Here is a 15,855-nt window from a genome sequence, read left to right on the forward strand (position 1 = left end):
CCCCGGTCTCCTCTCTCCCATCCCGCCGCCTGCCCGGCCTCCCCCAGGGGGATGTGGCTTCGTGACGGTGATTGGCCCGGTCGCCCCCTGTGAGCCCCAGGAGCCCTCAGATCAGGGATCCCGACTGCCTTGTGCACCGTGGTCACCCCAATGCCCTGCATGGCCCCCAGCACATAGTAGGCACTCAATAAATTTGTTGAAGGAATGAATGTGTGCTTGCTGTGTGTCCGGCCTTGGGGCAGGTGCTGGGACTAGGAGAGGGGACAGTGTGAGCACCATGCTCACTTGGGCAGCCACAGCCCGTCCTCAGAGCCACCCTGGTGCAGCACCCGGCTCCCGAGACGCCCCGTCTTCGGGGCTATTTATGTTGGAACAGACTGAAGCGTCACGTGAGCACACCGGCTCCTGTTCTTTGGGCCTCTAGATAATTATCTAGCCCTTAATTACCCGAGCAGCTAATCAGGCTCCTGAATATAAGGGCTTCCTTGCCTCAGGGTCAGGAACAGGGGTCAGTCGCCTGCAGGATCTCCCTGAGCTTGGCCAGGTAAGGACAGTCCCCCATCTGGGACCCTCCCAGAGTGCCTCTTACCCAGCACCGTCATTTCACAGATGACACAAGGCCCAGCGAGAGGACCCAGCAGATGGGTGGCAGGGCCAGGGCTTGGGTCTGGACACGGTGACCTTGGATGTGTGACTTAGGCCACAGACTCGGGGGACTCCTCAGACTCTGAGGGAGAAAAGCCGGGCTCAGGGCGACCTGGGTGGGGGCCTTGAGGACGAGTGGCAGGCAGAGGAGGGACCGAGGGACCCTGGGTAGAGGATCTGCCAGCAAAGGCGGGCGGCTGTCAGCAAGAGACGGGCTCTCTGCATGGTCAGGCTCAAACATGGCCTCTGAGGCCGAGGGTTGAAGGGAGACCTCCCAGTGGAGGTGCAAGGGCTGAAATCTGGCCCTGAGGGGCAGCAGGGGACGAAGGGTGGCTGGGTGCAGGGCAGGGTTTCTAAAAGGTGGGGACAGCGCAGGCAAAGGCACCAAGAGACAGAACCCGATGAGACCCCCAGAACTCCTGCAGGACCCTTATTATTCACCCCGCCCCAAGGGACCAGGACACCCGGCACCGTCGGGCCGGGGAGGGGGCCTGGGGTAGCGCTCAGTGTCCCCCTGTGTGAGCTGGGGCCGGCTCTGCCACCTGGTCCAGAATTGCCCAGCCCCCGTGATGACGAGCTCTGCCCTGGAGCACAGCACAGGGAGTGCCTGTCCTTGTCACGCATGCAGCTCTCCCAGGGGTCAAGAAAACATGAGGGTTGATGGCTTTTGAGCCCAGATAGAACCTGAAAGTCTATTGGGACAGGAGAATCGATCCCACTTTCATTTAGTGATATTGATTATTGGGTCTTCATGGTCCAGCTCCTGCTCATCCGTTAGATCTCAGCCTGGGGGAGGGGGTCCTTCAGGCCCCTCGTCCCTTCTCCCATTCCCTTCCTCTCGGGCACGGTGGTGAATGCCTGTGATCCCAGCCACTTGGGAGGCTGAGGCAGGAGGATCACAACTTCGAGGCCCTAAGGATCATGACTTAGTGAGGACCTAAGGAACTCAGAGAGACCCTTCAAGGAATGGGGGTGCAGCTCCTTGGTAGAGAGCCCTGGGTTCAGTCCTCAGGGTTTTGCACTCCGTCTGCCGGCACAGTGGGCACGCGATCAACGTGCATCAGTGGAGGAGCGCAGGCTCAGGCTGGGGTTGGGATGGCGGCTGACTGGCAGGAGCCCGTCTCTCAGGACCTGTGCGACAGGGGAGCCCCGTGCCTGAGCCTGCTGCCAGCCAGGTTCTGGCGGGAGCCCCTGTATGGGCTGATCCAGGTCGGGCCACCACAGGCTGCAGCCCCAAGGCTCCTGGGCCCCCACCTGCTCTGGGACCTGGGATGTCCTACAGGCACCAAGGCCCTGGGGCCTACACCCAATTCAGGCCCTCGCCCCAGGAGGAGCCATGCTGCGGATCCTGTGCCTGGCACTCTGTGGCCTGCTGCCAGGCACTCGAGCCGACCCGGGCGCGCTGCTGCGGTTGGGCATGGACATCTTGAACCATGGTGAGCCTGCGGGCTGGGGTGAGGGGCCAGGAGTGGGCTGTGGGGCACGTGGTTGGTGGTGGCAGCTCATGTTTGCAGGTCCTCAAATCAAACTCACAAGCAATGTGTTGTTATTATTGTCCCATCCCACAGAAGGGGAAATTGAGGCCCTGAGGAAATGAAATGACTTGTCCAAGCTTCTCCATGTTAGAGGCAGAGCTGGGAAGCCCAGTCCCTTAGAGTCTCTCCTTGGTCCTGATGGCAGGGGTTGGTGGCAACATGTGGGCTGTGGGGGTGACAGGAGTGGGTCAAATCCCAGCTCTGCCAAACAACTCTCTGTGTGACCTCAGGCAAGTCACTTGGCCTCTCTGTGTTGCTGTTTGCCCATCTGTAAATGTGAAGAAATGTAAAATAGGGTAACAAATGAACATGACCTTAAAATCCCGTAGGAGAGATCTTGTAAAATGTGTTTTCCACCTCGACCCCCAACTCCACCACCACAAGGTGAAAGGAGTCAAGTCCAAGTACAAAGGGCTAAAGGCGGGTCCACCGGCCTGGTGACTGGCCTTCTCGGAGAACTAGCCTGTGGCCCTGTGGGGGTGTTTCTGGCAGGGTGTCATGGGGTGGGGTCCTCCTTTCCTGGGGAGCAGAATTGCTTGGCCCCAGGCTGCGACCTGCACTTTAGCAAGCTCCCAGAGGCGCTGCTGACCATGGCTGAGAACATCTGGTTCTCGAGGAAACGGTGACACAGCTCGGTGTCCCCAGCCTCCGGGCCATGCACTCGCCGCTCCCGGCTGCCCTCGGTCCCCACCCTGCACTCCCCAGTGTCCTCTGCCCACTGTCCCCACCCTGCACTCCCCCGTCCTCTGCCCACTGTCCCCACCCTGCACTCCCCCGTCCTCTGCCCACTGTCCCCACCCTGCACACCCGTGTCCGCTCCTCTTCCCTCCTGCTCCCTGGTTGCTGTGTCTGCTCCTCCTTCCAGGACCCACTGATCTGTCCCCTCCTCTGGGAAACTCCCCAGCCCTGTCCTTCCTCCTGTGGTTTCTGCCTGCCCTCCTCCCGCTGGCTCTGGTCACTTGTTAATGTCACTGCTGGTGACTGGGTCTCTTCTCATTAGGGAAGGACAAGGCTTGGGGCACCGTCCAGCCTGGGGGGGGGGGGCACAGTGGTTGTAAGTGGCCTGAGATGCCCAAGAGATTGGCACAGGGCAGGGAGGAGTGGGAGCCCCTGAGTGTCCCTCTGGACGTCCCCTCCAGAGGTGCAGAGCGCCATGGAGGAGAGTCACATCCTGGAGAAGATGGCAGCCGAAGCCGGCAAGAAGCGGCCGGGCGTGAAGCCCATCAAGGGCATCACCAAGTAAGTGGGGGCGGGGGGGGGGGGGAGGGCCACCCTGCGCTGTCCTTGGGCCGTCACTGCCCCTACCTGGGCCTCCTCAGCCACCCACTGGGGACAATTCCTGCCCTGTGATGGGCTGGGTCCTTGTGAGGAGGATGCAAGGTCCAAAAATCCAACTCTAAGAAAATGAAAAAGTCCTTAAGCCGTGGAGCCCGGCGGGCGTCAGCTCTCATTTGATGACAGGAAGAATCGGTCATCGATGGCTCGGGGCTGCTGGCCCGGGGCACTGGGGAGGGTCCCAGGTTCTATTGGGACTTAGCAGGAAATAGGACTGTGATCCATTAGTAATGTCTGCCAAGAGCTCAGGGTAGGCAGGGGGAGGTTCGTGCACCACATCTTGTTACCTTGGATCTTGACTGGTGATCCTCATCCAGGGCTGGTTGTGCCTCCAAGGGGACATTGGCAATGTCTGGAGACATTTTTGGTTGTCACAACTTGCAGGCGAGTGGGGGAGTGTTACCAGAATCTAGTGGGTTGAGGTCAGAGTGGCTACTAAACCTTTCGCCAGCGCACGGGACAGCCAGCCAGCCACACCTGGGGACCGTCCTGCTTCCTTCCACCCACCAGAAGCCTTCATCTGAGCAAACCTCCCTATTTTGTTCCCCACAGAAGGGAAGGGAACCGTCAGATGTCACACAGAGTCAGCCCTGCGTCTCGCCCACATACCATGAGTGCTTTCCATGTACCATTGGTTCACACTCAGATTTTGCTCACATTTTGGGATGTCCCCTCAGGGCAGGCTCATCCCTGTGACAGGGAGAGGAGGCTACCCAAGGCCTCGCTGCGAGGCGAGGAGGGGCCGAGGGCCTGATCTTGCCAGCTCAGGCCTCACTGCCGCGGGTGCCTGTTCTCTCCCAGCATGAAGGTCAAGGACGTCCAGCTCCCTGTCATCACGCTGAACTTCGTCCCTGAAGTGGGCATCTTCCAGTGTGTGTCCACGGGCATGACCATCACGGGAAAGAGGTGCGTCTGTCAGGGACTGAAGTGGGAGGAGAATGGCCTCCCCGTCTCACTCTTACATGCACACTTATTGTGCGCCTACTGTGTGCTCTGGGTGCTGGGATCTGAGATGATCGGGCCTGGTTGCTGCTTTGATGGGAATCAGGCTCAGCATGACCGGGCACCGCATGATGCCCTAGAAGAACTGCTGAGCAGGAGCGAGGGGGCTGGGAGAGGCTCTGGGAACACGAGCGGGTTCTGAAGGATGTGTAGGAGTTCACCAGAGAAGAGGGGGCCCCTGGTGTGGGTCCCATTGCCTTTCCTGTCCCGTGGCTGGGGTTCCCTGCCTTCCTCCCTTTCAGGGCTGCTGAGATCATGGGCAAAGAGGGGACAGGGACAGTGGCCCTGGATAGGAGATGCCCACAATGCCGACCTGCCCCCTCCTCCAGTTTCATGGGAGGGAACATGGAGATCATCATCGTCCTGAACATCACAGCCACCAACCGGCTCCTGCAGGAGGAGGAGACGGGCCTCCCCGTGTTCAAGAGCGAGGGCTGTGAGATCACCCTGGTCAGCGTGAAGACCAACCTGCCCAGCAAGTGAGGGGCTCTGCAGCAGGGGCGGGGAGGCTGGTCCACCCTGCTACTGTCCCCTGCATCCCGCTTCCTGAGCACCAAGCCTCCTTAACCTTGTCCCTTCGTGTCCTGTGCCTGACCTCCTGCCACTGGCCCATGCTCCGGTGCTCACGTCCAGCATGCTGCCCAAGATGGTCAACAAGTTCCTGGACAGCACCCTGCACAAGGTCCTCCCCGGCATGGTGAGCAGCCGGAGTGGCCTCAGCCTTCCTTGCTGGGTGGCTCAGGCTTGGCGGGAGGAATGCCGTGGTCAGCTAGAGATGGCCACTCTGAGCACGGGTGGAGGAAGCAATGGTGCTTGCTCCTGCTCAGATGACCAGGCCCTGGGGAGGGACACCTCGCTGACTTTTCAGGCTCTGGTCAGGGGCTCTGCGTTCTAGTTCAGACTCTCGCAGTGGCTTCTGTGTGACCTGGGCTTCAGTTTTCCCACACGTCCTTGGACTGGACAGGTGCCTGGGGTCCCCACAGAACACTGAGCTGGAGGGCGAGGCCCCCTGCAGGGACCCGCTCACCCAGGGCCCTCTCTGCTTCCAGCTGTGTCCAGCCATTGACGCAGTCCTGGTGTACGTGAACCAGAAGTGGGCCAGACTCAGTGGTGAGTGTCCCTAGCCACCCCTCCCGGCTAGGGACAGTAGCCACGCTATGCTGGGCCACAGCCTCGTGTCCTCGTGGTGTATCTGACTCTTCTTGGCCAATGGGATCTGCTTCCTGCATCATTTGGGGACCCAGGGGGCTCCCCAATATGGGAGAAAAGAAATCTCAATGGCTTGGATTGTCCCCAGCAGTGTGGCCTGACTCTGCTCATCTGCAAAGCCCCTGGTAGCCCTGCCCTGCCCCCCGGCTGTGAGATCAGGCCCTGGGTGAAGCCTCTGATCCTGCAGAGGGGAGGGGCTCCCGGCCGGGCCCCTCCTGGCCTGAAGTCTCTGAGGTCCAGAGATGCTAAGAATCTGCCTGGGGTGACACAGAGGGACAGGTTCCGGGAGCAGCTGGCCAGTGCCGGCTTTTCTGGGGGGCCCCTGGGACTGGCGTCTCTCTGAGTGGAACCCCCTCTGCACAGACCCTATGCCCGTGGGCCAGATGGGCACTGTCAAGTACGCCCTGATGTCCACACCGGCCACCACGGCCAGCCACATCCAGGTGGACTTCAGCGTGAGTGCTGGGCCCGGGGGTGGCCTCGGCTCACTGGACCTGGGGGTGGGGCCTGTTCCCCAGGGCAGGGGTCGGCAGGGGGGTCCTCTCCCTCTCTGCTCTAAGCATGACCGTGGATCCCCCAGCTGGCTGTGGGGGCTGCTCGCTTTGTCCCAAGGCTGGCACACAGGTGGGGACACGGAGAAGGGGACGGGCAGGGCTTGGCTAGGGTCCCATGGGAGTCGGTGGCCTCCAGGGCCCCAGGTGACAAGGTGAGATGCATCTTCCAGGACCGGGAAGAAGACTCCTAGAGGTCATCGCCCCATGACGTCTTCCTGCAGTGGGCTCCTGGGGTCCCGTGGGGTTGGTCCCCTCCCTCTTTCTCCTGAGGGTGCGGCAGGAATCGTGTTCTGGAGAGACGAGGCCCCAGCCGATCAGTCAGGCCTGCTGAGGTTGCCCCCCTGAGGGAGACGCCCAGAGGCCTGGGGACTGGCTCCCTTCTCACTCTTGGGCCTCAGCCCACCCGCTGTCCATGGGGGTCCCTGCTGCCATCCTGGCTCGAACGCTGCATGGCCTGCTGACTGGGACTTGGCTTGAGTCCCCCCTGGCCACAGGCTCTCAAAGCTGTGTCTCCCTCCTGGCCACCCCACAGCCCGAGGTTACGCAGCAGAAAGGCAAAACCATCAAGCTGGCCGAGGACGGGGGGCCCCTCGAGATCCCGGGGGGCTATGCCGAGGGGTCATCGCAGCTGCTGCTCTCGGCCGCCCTCCTCACAGCTGAGCTGGCCCTTCTGCAGAAGTCCTTCAACATGGACATCCAGGACCAGACGGTGAGCCCTGAGCCCGCCTCCCCGGCCTCTGCCCGGAGTTGTCTGTCCTGAGATGGCCCTGGGGCAGCAGGACACCTCCGCTGGGGGACCCAGGGCTGCCTTTTCACTCCCATCAGCCCACACTCACCCCCACCCCTGTGCCACCCACACCCACCTCCACTGGCCCTTCACCTGCTGTGGCTGCCCCCTCCCATCTCCCTCCTGCTTCTCCATCCAACAGTGTGGCCTTGACCCCTGACCCTGGGCCAGGAGGTGGAGCCTGAGGCTGCACCTGCTGAGCCAGAGGCGTGGTCCGGGGACTTGGGGACCCTAACTCTGTCATTTTGTAGATTGGTGAGCTGCCACCACAAACCACGGTGACCCTGGCCGGCTTCATCCCTGAGGTGAGTGTCAGTCCTCCCCGACCTGTCCCCGCACCCTGCTGGCACCCAGGGCTCTCCAGCCCAGTCCCTCGCCCTCCCACCCTTGGCTTCCCGTGAAGCGCCCTCCGGGCCCAGCAGGAGCCGCAGCTCAGCGTTTGGAACAGCCCGGCTGAGTGTTTGCTCCTCTTTCCTGAGACACCTGCCAGCCCTTTGCCTGTCCTATGTCCTGGGTCCAAGGTGGAAATCACCCCTCCCCTGAGGGACTCTGCTTGCTCCTGAAGCCACCTGTCTAAGGCCCAGCCCGGTCCTGCAGGTGGCCGAGGCCTATCCCAAGCCCAAGCCCGTAGTGACCCAGATCAGGATAAACAAGCCCCCCAAGGTCACCATGAAGACGGGCAAGAGCCTGCTGCACTTCCACGGCTCGCTGGAGATCTTCACCACCTGGCGGCGGGGCAAGCCCCCCATGTCCCTGTTCCTCCTGGAGACAGTGAGTGGGCGGTCCCCCACGGGTCCCCAGCCTCATGGACGTTCAGGACTAGAGGGTGGGATTTCAGTTGAAAGCCCAGAAGGAGATCAAAGCATTCTTAGTCCACCTCGATTGTGGGGCCCTGCCCTCCCGGGCACTGTCACCTGGGTCTGACACTGTCACCTGGGTCTGACTCCTGCTCCACCACTGAGCCTTGGAGTGGACAGAGCAGCCAAGGAGGCTCAGTGTGGACTCCTGCCCCTGGGCCCCTCCTTGGCCTCCAGTAGCAGCCACAAGGGCAGTGACAGTTCTCCTAGGGGACACGAGAGCCCAGAGAGACCGAGGTTCAGTCTGGGGAAACCACAGGGAGGTGATGGCTGAGCTGGGTTTTGAAGGTTGAGCAGCAACTGACTGGGGAGCAGGGATGGGGGACACCCCAAGCCAAGGTGACAGCCGAGGTGGAGGCCTGGGGTGAGACGTGGCATGTGCAGGGACCCTCCACGGTGCCATGGAATTCTGCAAGTGCTGTCCTGGCCCAGGACAGGGAGAGACAAGGAACCTGGGGACGGGGGGAGGCTGCTGGGTCTGGTTCCTGGAGGCCTTGTGGGCAGAGAGCCGGACTCGGCTTTGTCTTCGCGATGGTGGCGCCAACGGGGGCCACCGCCCCTCTCTGCTTCCTCCCCTGACGCCAGCACTTCAACCTGAAAATCCAGTACTCGGTGCAGGGGAACCGGCTGCAGATGGACACCTCTGTGGACAGGTGGGGGCCTGCTGCCCAAGCTGGCGCTGCTTGGCTTCCTGCTCCAGGTTCTCCCCATGGTCCGTCCAGTGCAGCCCACGCTGCCAGGCTGCTCTGGTCACTGCCCCTGCTCTAGAACCCTCAATGGCTCCCACTGCCTGCACTGTCTTTTCTTACGTCTTAGCTTGGCACTCCAAGACTTGCTCAAGTTCACCTCCTTCTCCCCTACTTTTCCACTAGGCTGTCACAGGGTCTGGTCATGGGCCCATGTCCCATTTTTCATTCATAGGTTTTGGCCCATGTCACCCAAATGCCACCAGAGTCAGGGCCTTTGAGAGGCACTGGCCACATGTATTACATTCGTTCTTACGCTCCGGAGGAGAGTATGTTGACTTCCTAGATTTATGTTCAGTCACCCATTGATTTTTGTATATGTCTAAATAGTGAGTGACTCATCCTATTTGGGGATTCTTTCAGTTGAAAGAGACAGAACTCCAACTTCAACTGCTTTAAACCCCAAAGGGAGTTGTTTGGCTCACATAACTGAAAACTCTAGGGCCAGGTGTGCTTTCAGGCATGGTTGGATCCAGACACACAAATCCTCAAGAATCTGACTCCCTCCTCCCCTTGAGCTGACTATCCATTTTGTGGCTCCTCTCCCCTTGGGGTGGCAGAGTGACCCTAACAACAGGAGAATGGTTCCAATAAGATCACCAAGGCTTGGATCCAGTGTGGGTCACATGACCAACTCCGGGCCAGTCACAGGGACTGAAGGATGGAATGGTCTGGTCACCTGGCCTGGCTCCCTTGGGGCTTTGGGTCTTGCTCTCCTCAGTGCCTTGGACTAAGAAGGGGATAGAGTGGACAGGCAGAGCCACCCGACCACCTTCCCACGTGCCTAAGGGGAGATGTGCTGGGCGAGGGCTCCTACCCTGCGTCCAGCAAGGACGTGAACTTGGCCGTGACCCTTCACCTAGCTGGCCTGGGGCAGGAGCCAAAGACGTGTCTGGGGAGGAGGTTCAGGAGATCTGGTGGTTTCAGCTGTGGACACAGAAGGGATGGTCAAGAGGCGGGTCACGTCCCTCACAGGTGACGTGCAAGCAGAGGCTCCGAACACCCGAAGGCTGCCTCAGGGAGGGGTTGGGAGTTTGGGACCCCCTTCTCCAGGGCCAGGTCCTGTGGCTCTGACCGCCCCCTCCCCCACAGATTGCTGAGCCTGACGCGGGGGTCCTCATCAATTGGTAACTTCAACGTAAGTGTCCCAAGAGCCTCTGCCTGGTCTGGTTTGAGGGCAGGGCTGAGCCGTTCTGTCCTGGACCACAGGGAAGAAGTCTCCGAACAGAGTTAGAGCCAAGAGAGAAAGGCCATTGGGAGACTCCAGACTCCTGATCCACTGTGTGACCTCAGGGCAGTCTCTTAACCTTTCTGAGTTCCCGTTTTCTAGCTAGAACCTGGATATCTCCCTGGACTGACTTTCAAAACATGGCCCAGTGGCACTCTGGGCTGGCTTTCCTCAGCCACGCTGTGGTTTTTATTAGTTTCTGTGGCCCCAGGGCCTGGCACAGTCCCTGACTCTGGCAGGAGCTGATAAGAACCACAGAGGCCCATCCCCCACCCAGTGTGCTGGGCTCCCACAGCCCGTGGGAGGCACAGGGAGGTGGCGCCAATGGTGGATCAAAGCTGCTGTGTTTTGTAGGAGCAGAAGTAGGGTCCACAGTTCTGCCTCCCGAATTTCCAATTCCCGCTCCATGACCCAGGCCCACACCTCACCAACAGGCACCAAGCAGAGAGGGGCAGAGGCCTACGGTCACCCAGGGCAGGACCCAGAGTTTTTTTGGTACCCAGGGGCACTTGCCCACTGAGCCCCTATTCTGTATTTTATTTAGAGACTGGGTCTCACTAGTTGCTGAGGGCCTCGCTGTTTGCTGAAGCTGGTTTTGAACTCGTGATCCTCCTGCCTCAGCCTCCTGGGCTGATGGGATTACTTGCGTGCACCACTGCACCCAGCGAGGCCCAGCTTTGAAGTGAGCCGGACAAACTGCTCAAAGTCTCTAATGTCCATTGCCGTGGTCCCCAGGCCTGGCCGGAGTGAGGCCCGGGAACTGGGTGGGGTCGGGTGGGGATGAATGATGGCGGGTGTGCTCTCTCCCCCCCAGGAGGAGGAGCTGACTGGCTACATCACCGATTATCTCCAGGAAGCCTTTGTCCCCGTGGTCAACGGTGAGGCCTCCAACAGGCGTCCACTTCACTGGTGCCAAGAAGCACCGGGAAGAGATGCCACCCACCTGGGGGATCTAAAGGGGAGTGGAGAGCCATTGCTGAATCTTTGAGGTCAATGTCGTCTTAATGTCACCTGCCTGGGGACCATGGCCCATCAGTTTGGTCTTTGACCCTTGACCCCCATATCATGAGCAAGACCTTGAGCTGGGCCTCAAATACTGTCCCCAGTGGACATTGCAAATCGATCACGGCACTGGGCTCCAGGTGACCTGTCCTTAGTCCCCCGCAGCGAGGCCCCCAGTGACGCTTGCTGTACTTCTCAGATGTGCTCCGAGTGGGGTTCCCGCTCCCGGATCTTCTGGCCATCGATTACAACCTGGCGGAGCTGCACATAGCAGAGGTGGGGCCGGGCGTGGCCACGCCACTGACACTTAGGCCAATGGACGAGGAGCAAAGCCTGCCCTTCTCAAACGGGAGGGGGTGGGGCTGGGGAGGCGGCGGCCATGGTGTGACCCTGTCAATCCCCTGAGCAAGTCCCCGCCCCTCGCAACCTGGGCCCTCCTGGGCCAGCGGGTCCCCAGGAGAATCCTGGAAGGCTGCTGCTCTCTTCCTCTGCCGCCACATCACTTGTCCTCCCTCTGCCACTGTTTTTCTGTTTAAAATGGGGATGACAATCCGGCCATGGACCTCACAGAGCTGTTAGGAGCCACTGAGATGATTCACACGAGGGTATACAGGAGGTGCTCAATAATTACAAGCGCTTCTTGGCATGTCACGCCTTGAACTTGGAAGGTTCACTTTCCTCACGTCGATCTCTCCACTCTGGGAGCTTTGCCCTTTGACAGTTGAAAACATTGAGGCCCAAGAGGAGAAGGGACGTCCCCAGGGTCACAGGGCAAGTCTCCCGCGACCTTCACTTAAACAGTGCAGGCTTTCCATCTCCTCCCAGGGGCCCAGCCCCGCCCCGCCCCTGTGCCGGGTGGCCCGTCCCTGCTCCCCCGGTCCCTCTCCACCCGGCCCTTTTCTCCTGCCAGAATGCTCTAGTGCTGGATCTGAAGCGGGACTGACGGGTCAGGACCCCCGCCAGCTGCGGCCCCCGCCTGTCCCCGTGGAGGAGCCCGCTGATTGGAGCTGGCGGCCACTACCACCGGAGGCTGCTTTTAGGTCGAGGAGTGACCGGGAGGGGCCCGGGCCTGGCAATAAACAGGAGAAAGACCTTCAGACGCGACACTCTGGTCTCTTTTCTAATAGCAAGTCCCCGTGTGGCTCCCCTTGGTGGGTGCTAGGGTCTGGGATCAGCCTGGGGTCTACAGGACAGTGACTGGGGTCTGGAGGACAGGGACTGCAGTCTGGTGGGGGGCTTGAGCACCCACTGAAGCCTGGCTCAGGGCTTTTCTCGTCTCCATAACCACGTGGGGGGAGGGCAAGCGCCGTGTTCCCCACTTCACGGATGAGGTTGTTGACGCTCGGGGTGGTTGACCCCCTGGTTCAAGGTCACTTTAGCAAGTGGTCAAGCTCTTCCCATCTCAGCTTTGTGTCCCCAAATCTTGGCAACTTGAGGATGGCTCTACTCACGAGGAGCCTGTGCCCCAGAAGCTGTTCCATGTCCTCATAGTAACAGAGGCAGGCGAGGACTGTCCCCATTTCACAGATGAGGAGACTGAGGCTCAGAGAGGTGGGAAGGCTGGCACCAGGCCCTGGGTAGCCACGGTGCAGAGCAGGGGCTGGGTTCCAGCTCAGGTTTGAACCTTGGCTCTGGTCCTTGCCCCGTATGCCTGAGCAGAGCGTCCCCCCCACGGGCCTCAGCTTCTCCAACTGTGAAGAGGGTGACGTCGCACAAGCCCCAGCAGGAGTTGTGGGATGGGGAGAGAGGAATCCCCCAGAGCACATGGGCCAGTTAATTAGTAAACCGGAGCTGGAGCCCAGGCCTTGGGACAAGCAAGTGCTCCACCCCTAAGCTCCGTCCCCAGCCCTATTATTCTCAGAATTGACTCTTTTAAAAGTGGGGACTTGGGCTGGGGCTGGGGCTCAGTGGCAGAACACTTGCCTCACAGGTGAGAGGCACTGAGTTCGATCCTCAGCACCACACAGAAATAAATAAATGTCTATTGACCACTAAAAATCATTTTTTAAAAGTGGACGTCTGTTTACGTACAGTTGGGCTATAATGGGTATTCTCTGCAGACCCTGAAATCAGTTTCATTTGCTAGAATGTTAAAAAAACCTAGGGGCTGGGGCTGGGGCTCAGTGGTAACGCCCTCACCCAGGATGCAGGAGGCCCTGGGTTCCAGCCTCAGCACCACATAAAAGTAAAATAAAGATACTGTATCCATCTAAAACTTAGAAGTAAATATTTTAAAAAAAGAATCTGTAACATTGAAACAAAAGTGCACCTGGGTGAGCAGCACATGGACCCCGTGGGAATTGCCAGGTGGGGCTGTGTGTCCGTGGGTCCGTGTGTCTGTGTCCACACGTTGGTGTGTGAACCTGTCAGGATTTCTGGGTCTCCGTGGGGTAGGCTCTGGCAGGGTCCGGGTGCCTCTGTGCGTGTGGGGAGTCCACGTCTGGTCAGGAGGCCGTTGCTCCGCAAGCTCCTGAGGCCCTGCAGGTGGACTCTGTCCCAGTTTGGCCCCAATCCCTGCCAGGCCGCCCCTGTCCCTCAGCATCAGCCCTAATCTCATGGCCCATCGTCTCCAGTTCTGGGACAATGGCTGCCTTGAGACACTCTGGCAGGCACAGTCGCCTGGCTAATCCATGGGAGTGCCAGAGACGCCCCTGTGTCCCCAACTCTGCCTGGTGTGTTCAACAGCACACTCACAGCCACCTTAAGCCCTAGGGCCACCCTGCCCAGGCCAAGTGCAGGTGGGACAGCAAACTTAGGGCTGCTGGATTCAGAGGCCTGGGTCCCACCAGATGCTGGACACTGAGTGGCCTCAGGCAAGCCCGGCTCTTCCTGGACCTCAGGGTTGGATGCTCTGGCCTCGAATCTGATTTCAAATGCCTTCGAGTGGCCAGCGATCTGGACTCACCTGGGTAGAAAACCGAGGCTGAGTCCACAAAGGGAGCCTGAGGGCAGTGTTGGAGGTCCCATCCCCAGACACTGTTCCTCCTTCCCCTATGAGGCTGGGAGGCTCAGAGAGGTGAAGTGTCCTGCCCAAGGACACACAGCACAGGTGGAACTGCACTTGAACCCTGTCTCCTCCTCAATCCTTCACACCACACTCAGGGAGGCAATGACATCCTTTAAAGAGTGTGACGCAGGGCTGGGTGTGACTCAGTAGAGCACCGCCCTGGGATCCATGACCAGAATACGGGGTGGGGAGAGAAGAAAGAGAGAGAAACAGAGGCACAAGTTCATAGGGCGAGAAGGGGCAGTGCCTGCCCTGGGGAGAGGAAGCCCTCGTCCTTCCTGCCCCCACCTGCCCTGCCCGCCTCCTCAGCCCACCCCGACAGCTGGGATTGGAACCCGGGACCTCTGACTGCAAAACCCAGCCAGGAGCTAATCAATGCCTGGGGTCACCTCTCGTCCCTGCACCGTCCCTCATGGCACCCCCACGCCTGTCACCAGGCTGCGCACCCCGCCCCTCCTGCAAGCTGACGTGCACCTGGGCCCCCACAGCCACTGTCGGGGTTGCAAAGGGGGAGTCCAGAGTGTCAAGTGACCCCCCTCCCTGGCAGGCCCCATCCTGACCCGGCTTGGGTCCACAAGGACAAGGGGGCGTCCAGGGAGCTGGTGGGGCTTGGTGTCCCCCGTGGGGCCCGGAAGGGAGAGGAGATGAGGCGGGTCAGAAACTCAGTAGCCTTTCCCTCTCTTCCCAGAGGCCGGGCCGGGTGGTGGCCAGGACAGTGAGGGTGTGGAGTCCTGGCTGGACGGCTGTGTGGCCCTGGGCAGGTTGCTTTCCCTTGCTGAGCCCATGCTGCTAAGGAAAGGCAGGAAATGATAACAGCGTTCACCTCCTGGGTGACTAGATGTGTGCACATGGCTCAGATGCCAGGTACACAGTTGGTGCTCAATAAATGCTAGGCATGAGCCTGCTTTCTGTGAACAACTGTCTTCATGTGTTGGTGGAACCCAGTGCTGGAGCGGAGGCCACTGGGAGAACCGCGGCCTCAGCCAGTGGAACAGACCACACAGTGACCTGAGTGAGACAGGGTCACACACTCGCGGCAACTGCCTTCACCACTGTGAGTGGCAGGAGGCTGGGCGCCTCTGGACAGGAGGACTCAGGGACAAATAGAGTGTCCAGGCACGAGTGGCCCTCGGCCAGCAAGCCCTTGCCCACGTGGACGCGGGAATGGGCCCTGTGGACGCGGGAGTGCAGGGAGCCATGCGCAGAAGGGACGTGTCCCCAGGGTGTGAGGAGCCAGGGGTTCAGAGGTCACAGAGGCTAACAAGGCGTCCCCTCCGCCATCCCCACCTCCCCAGGCACAGGCCCAGGGCCCTGCAGGAGACGCGGCTGGCCTGTCACCGTCTGGCAGAGGAAATCACAGGGACCAGGGGGACTCAGGTGGCCCCTCATCCAGCTGGGGCTCAGGAGGCTTCCTGGGGGCCCGACAGGCCGCGGGGGGAAGGCAGCCGGAGCCGGGCTGCAGAGCGAGACCTCTGGCCTCCGCGGCCCCAGCGCCCCCAGGGGCCTCCCTGCTGTCCCAGGAGCGTCCCCTCCCGGGTGCCTTCCCAGGCCGCCCCGCTGAGCACCATCCCCCACGTCCCCGTGTCCTGGGTGCTTGGTCCAGAGCCTTGTGTCCCCCAGGACAGCCAATGGCCACCCAAGGAGGCGGCTTGAAGTGTGGCAGGCTCAAGTTCTGGAGTGACGGAAGCAGATCTGAGCAGAAGACAGTGACCCCCTCGTGAGGACTTCATGCTGGACACGTGAGGTGGTAAAGTTTGGGGGACCAGGCTCGGGGGACCAGGCTAGCAGGACTCACCTCACCTTTGCCTTTAACCTTAAAACAAAACAAGCCAACAAACAAACGTGGCCCTGAAGGTCTGTGGTCAGCTCCTTAAACAGTAGGTGCTCCCTAATTGCCTGCTGCAGTGTGAGCGACTGACGCAATGGACACCTCACGTCTGTCATCCGG

General features: G+C 60.4%; 1 protein-coding gene across 1 annotated transcript; it reads left to right on the forward strand.

Annotated features, from left to right (window-relative positions):
* Positions 1-1,981: 1,981 nt before the first annotated feature.
* On the forward strand, positions 1,982-11,843 carry Bpifb6 (BPI fold containing family B member 6). Its single transcript, XM_046434021.2, has 15 exons — positions 1,982-2,081; positions 3,320-3,419; positions 4,317-4,421; positions 4,847-4,996; positions 5,151-5,214; positions 5,567-5,627; positions 6,090-6,181; positions 6,813-6,989; positions 7,319-7,372; positions 7,665-7,838; positions 8,510-8,577; positions 9,763-9,808; positions 10,713-10,776; positions 11,100-11,176; positions 11,811-11,843. Exons 1-15 carry the CDS (start codon positions 1,982-1,984, stop codon positions 11,841-11,843), a joined length of 1,365 nt encoding a protein of 454 aa, XP_046289977.1.
* The last annotated feature ends 4,012 nt before the right edge of the window (positions 11,844-15,855 follow it).

Source organism: Marmota monax, unplaced genomic scaffold (assembly GCF_021218885.2).
Source record: "Marmota monax isolate L192 unplaced genomic scaffold, Marmota_monax_Labrador192_F-V1.1 WCK01_AAM20220418_F8-fsc00014, whole genome shotgun sequence".
Taxonomy (NCBI): Eukaryota; Metazoa; Chordata; class Mammalia; order Rodentia; family Sciuridae; genus Marmota; species Marmota monax.

Bases quoted from the DNA above. Each gene is read 5' to 3' on its own strand.
- Bpifb6 (XM_046434021.2), top strand. From the start codon at position 1,982: ATGCTGCGGATCCTGTGCCTGGCACTCTGTGGCCTGCTGCCAGGCACT. The intron at 4,997-5,150 runs GTGAGGGGCTCT...GCTCACGTCCAG, and splicing joins AAGACCAACCTGCCCAGCAA to CATGCTGCCCAAGATGGTCA. The intron at 7,373-7,664 runs GTGAGTGTCAGT...CCGGTCCTGCAG, and splicing joins TGGCCGGCTTCATCCCTGAG to GTGGCCGAGGCCTATCCCAA.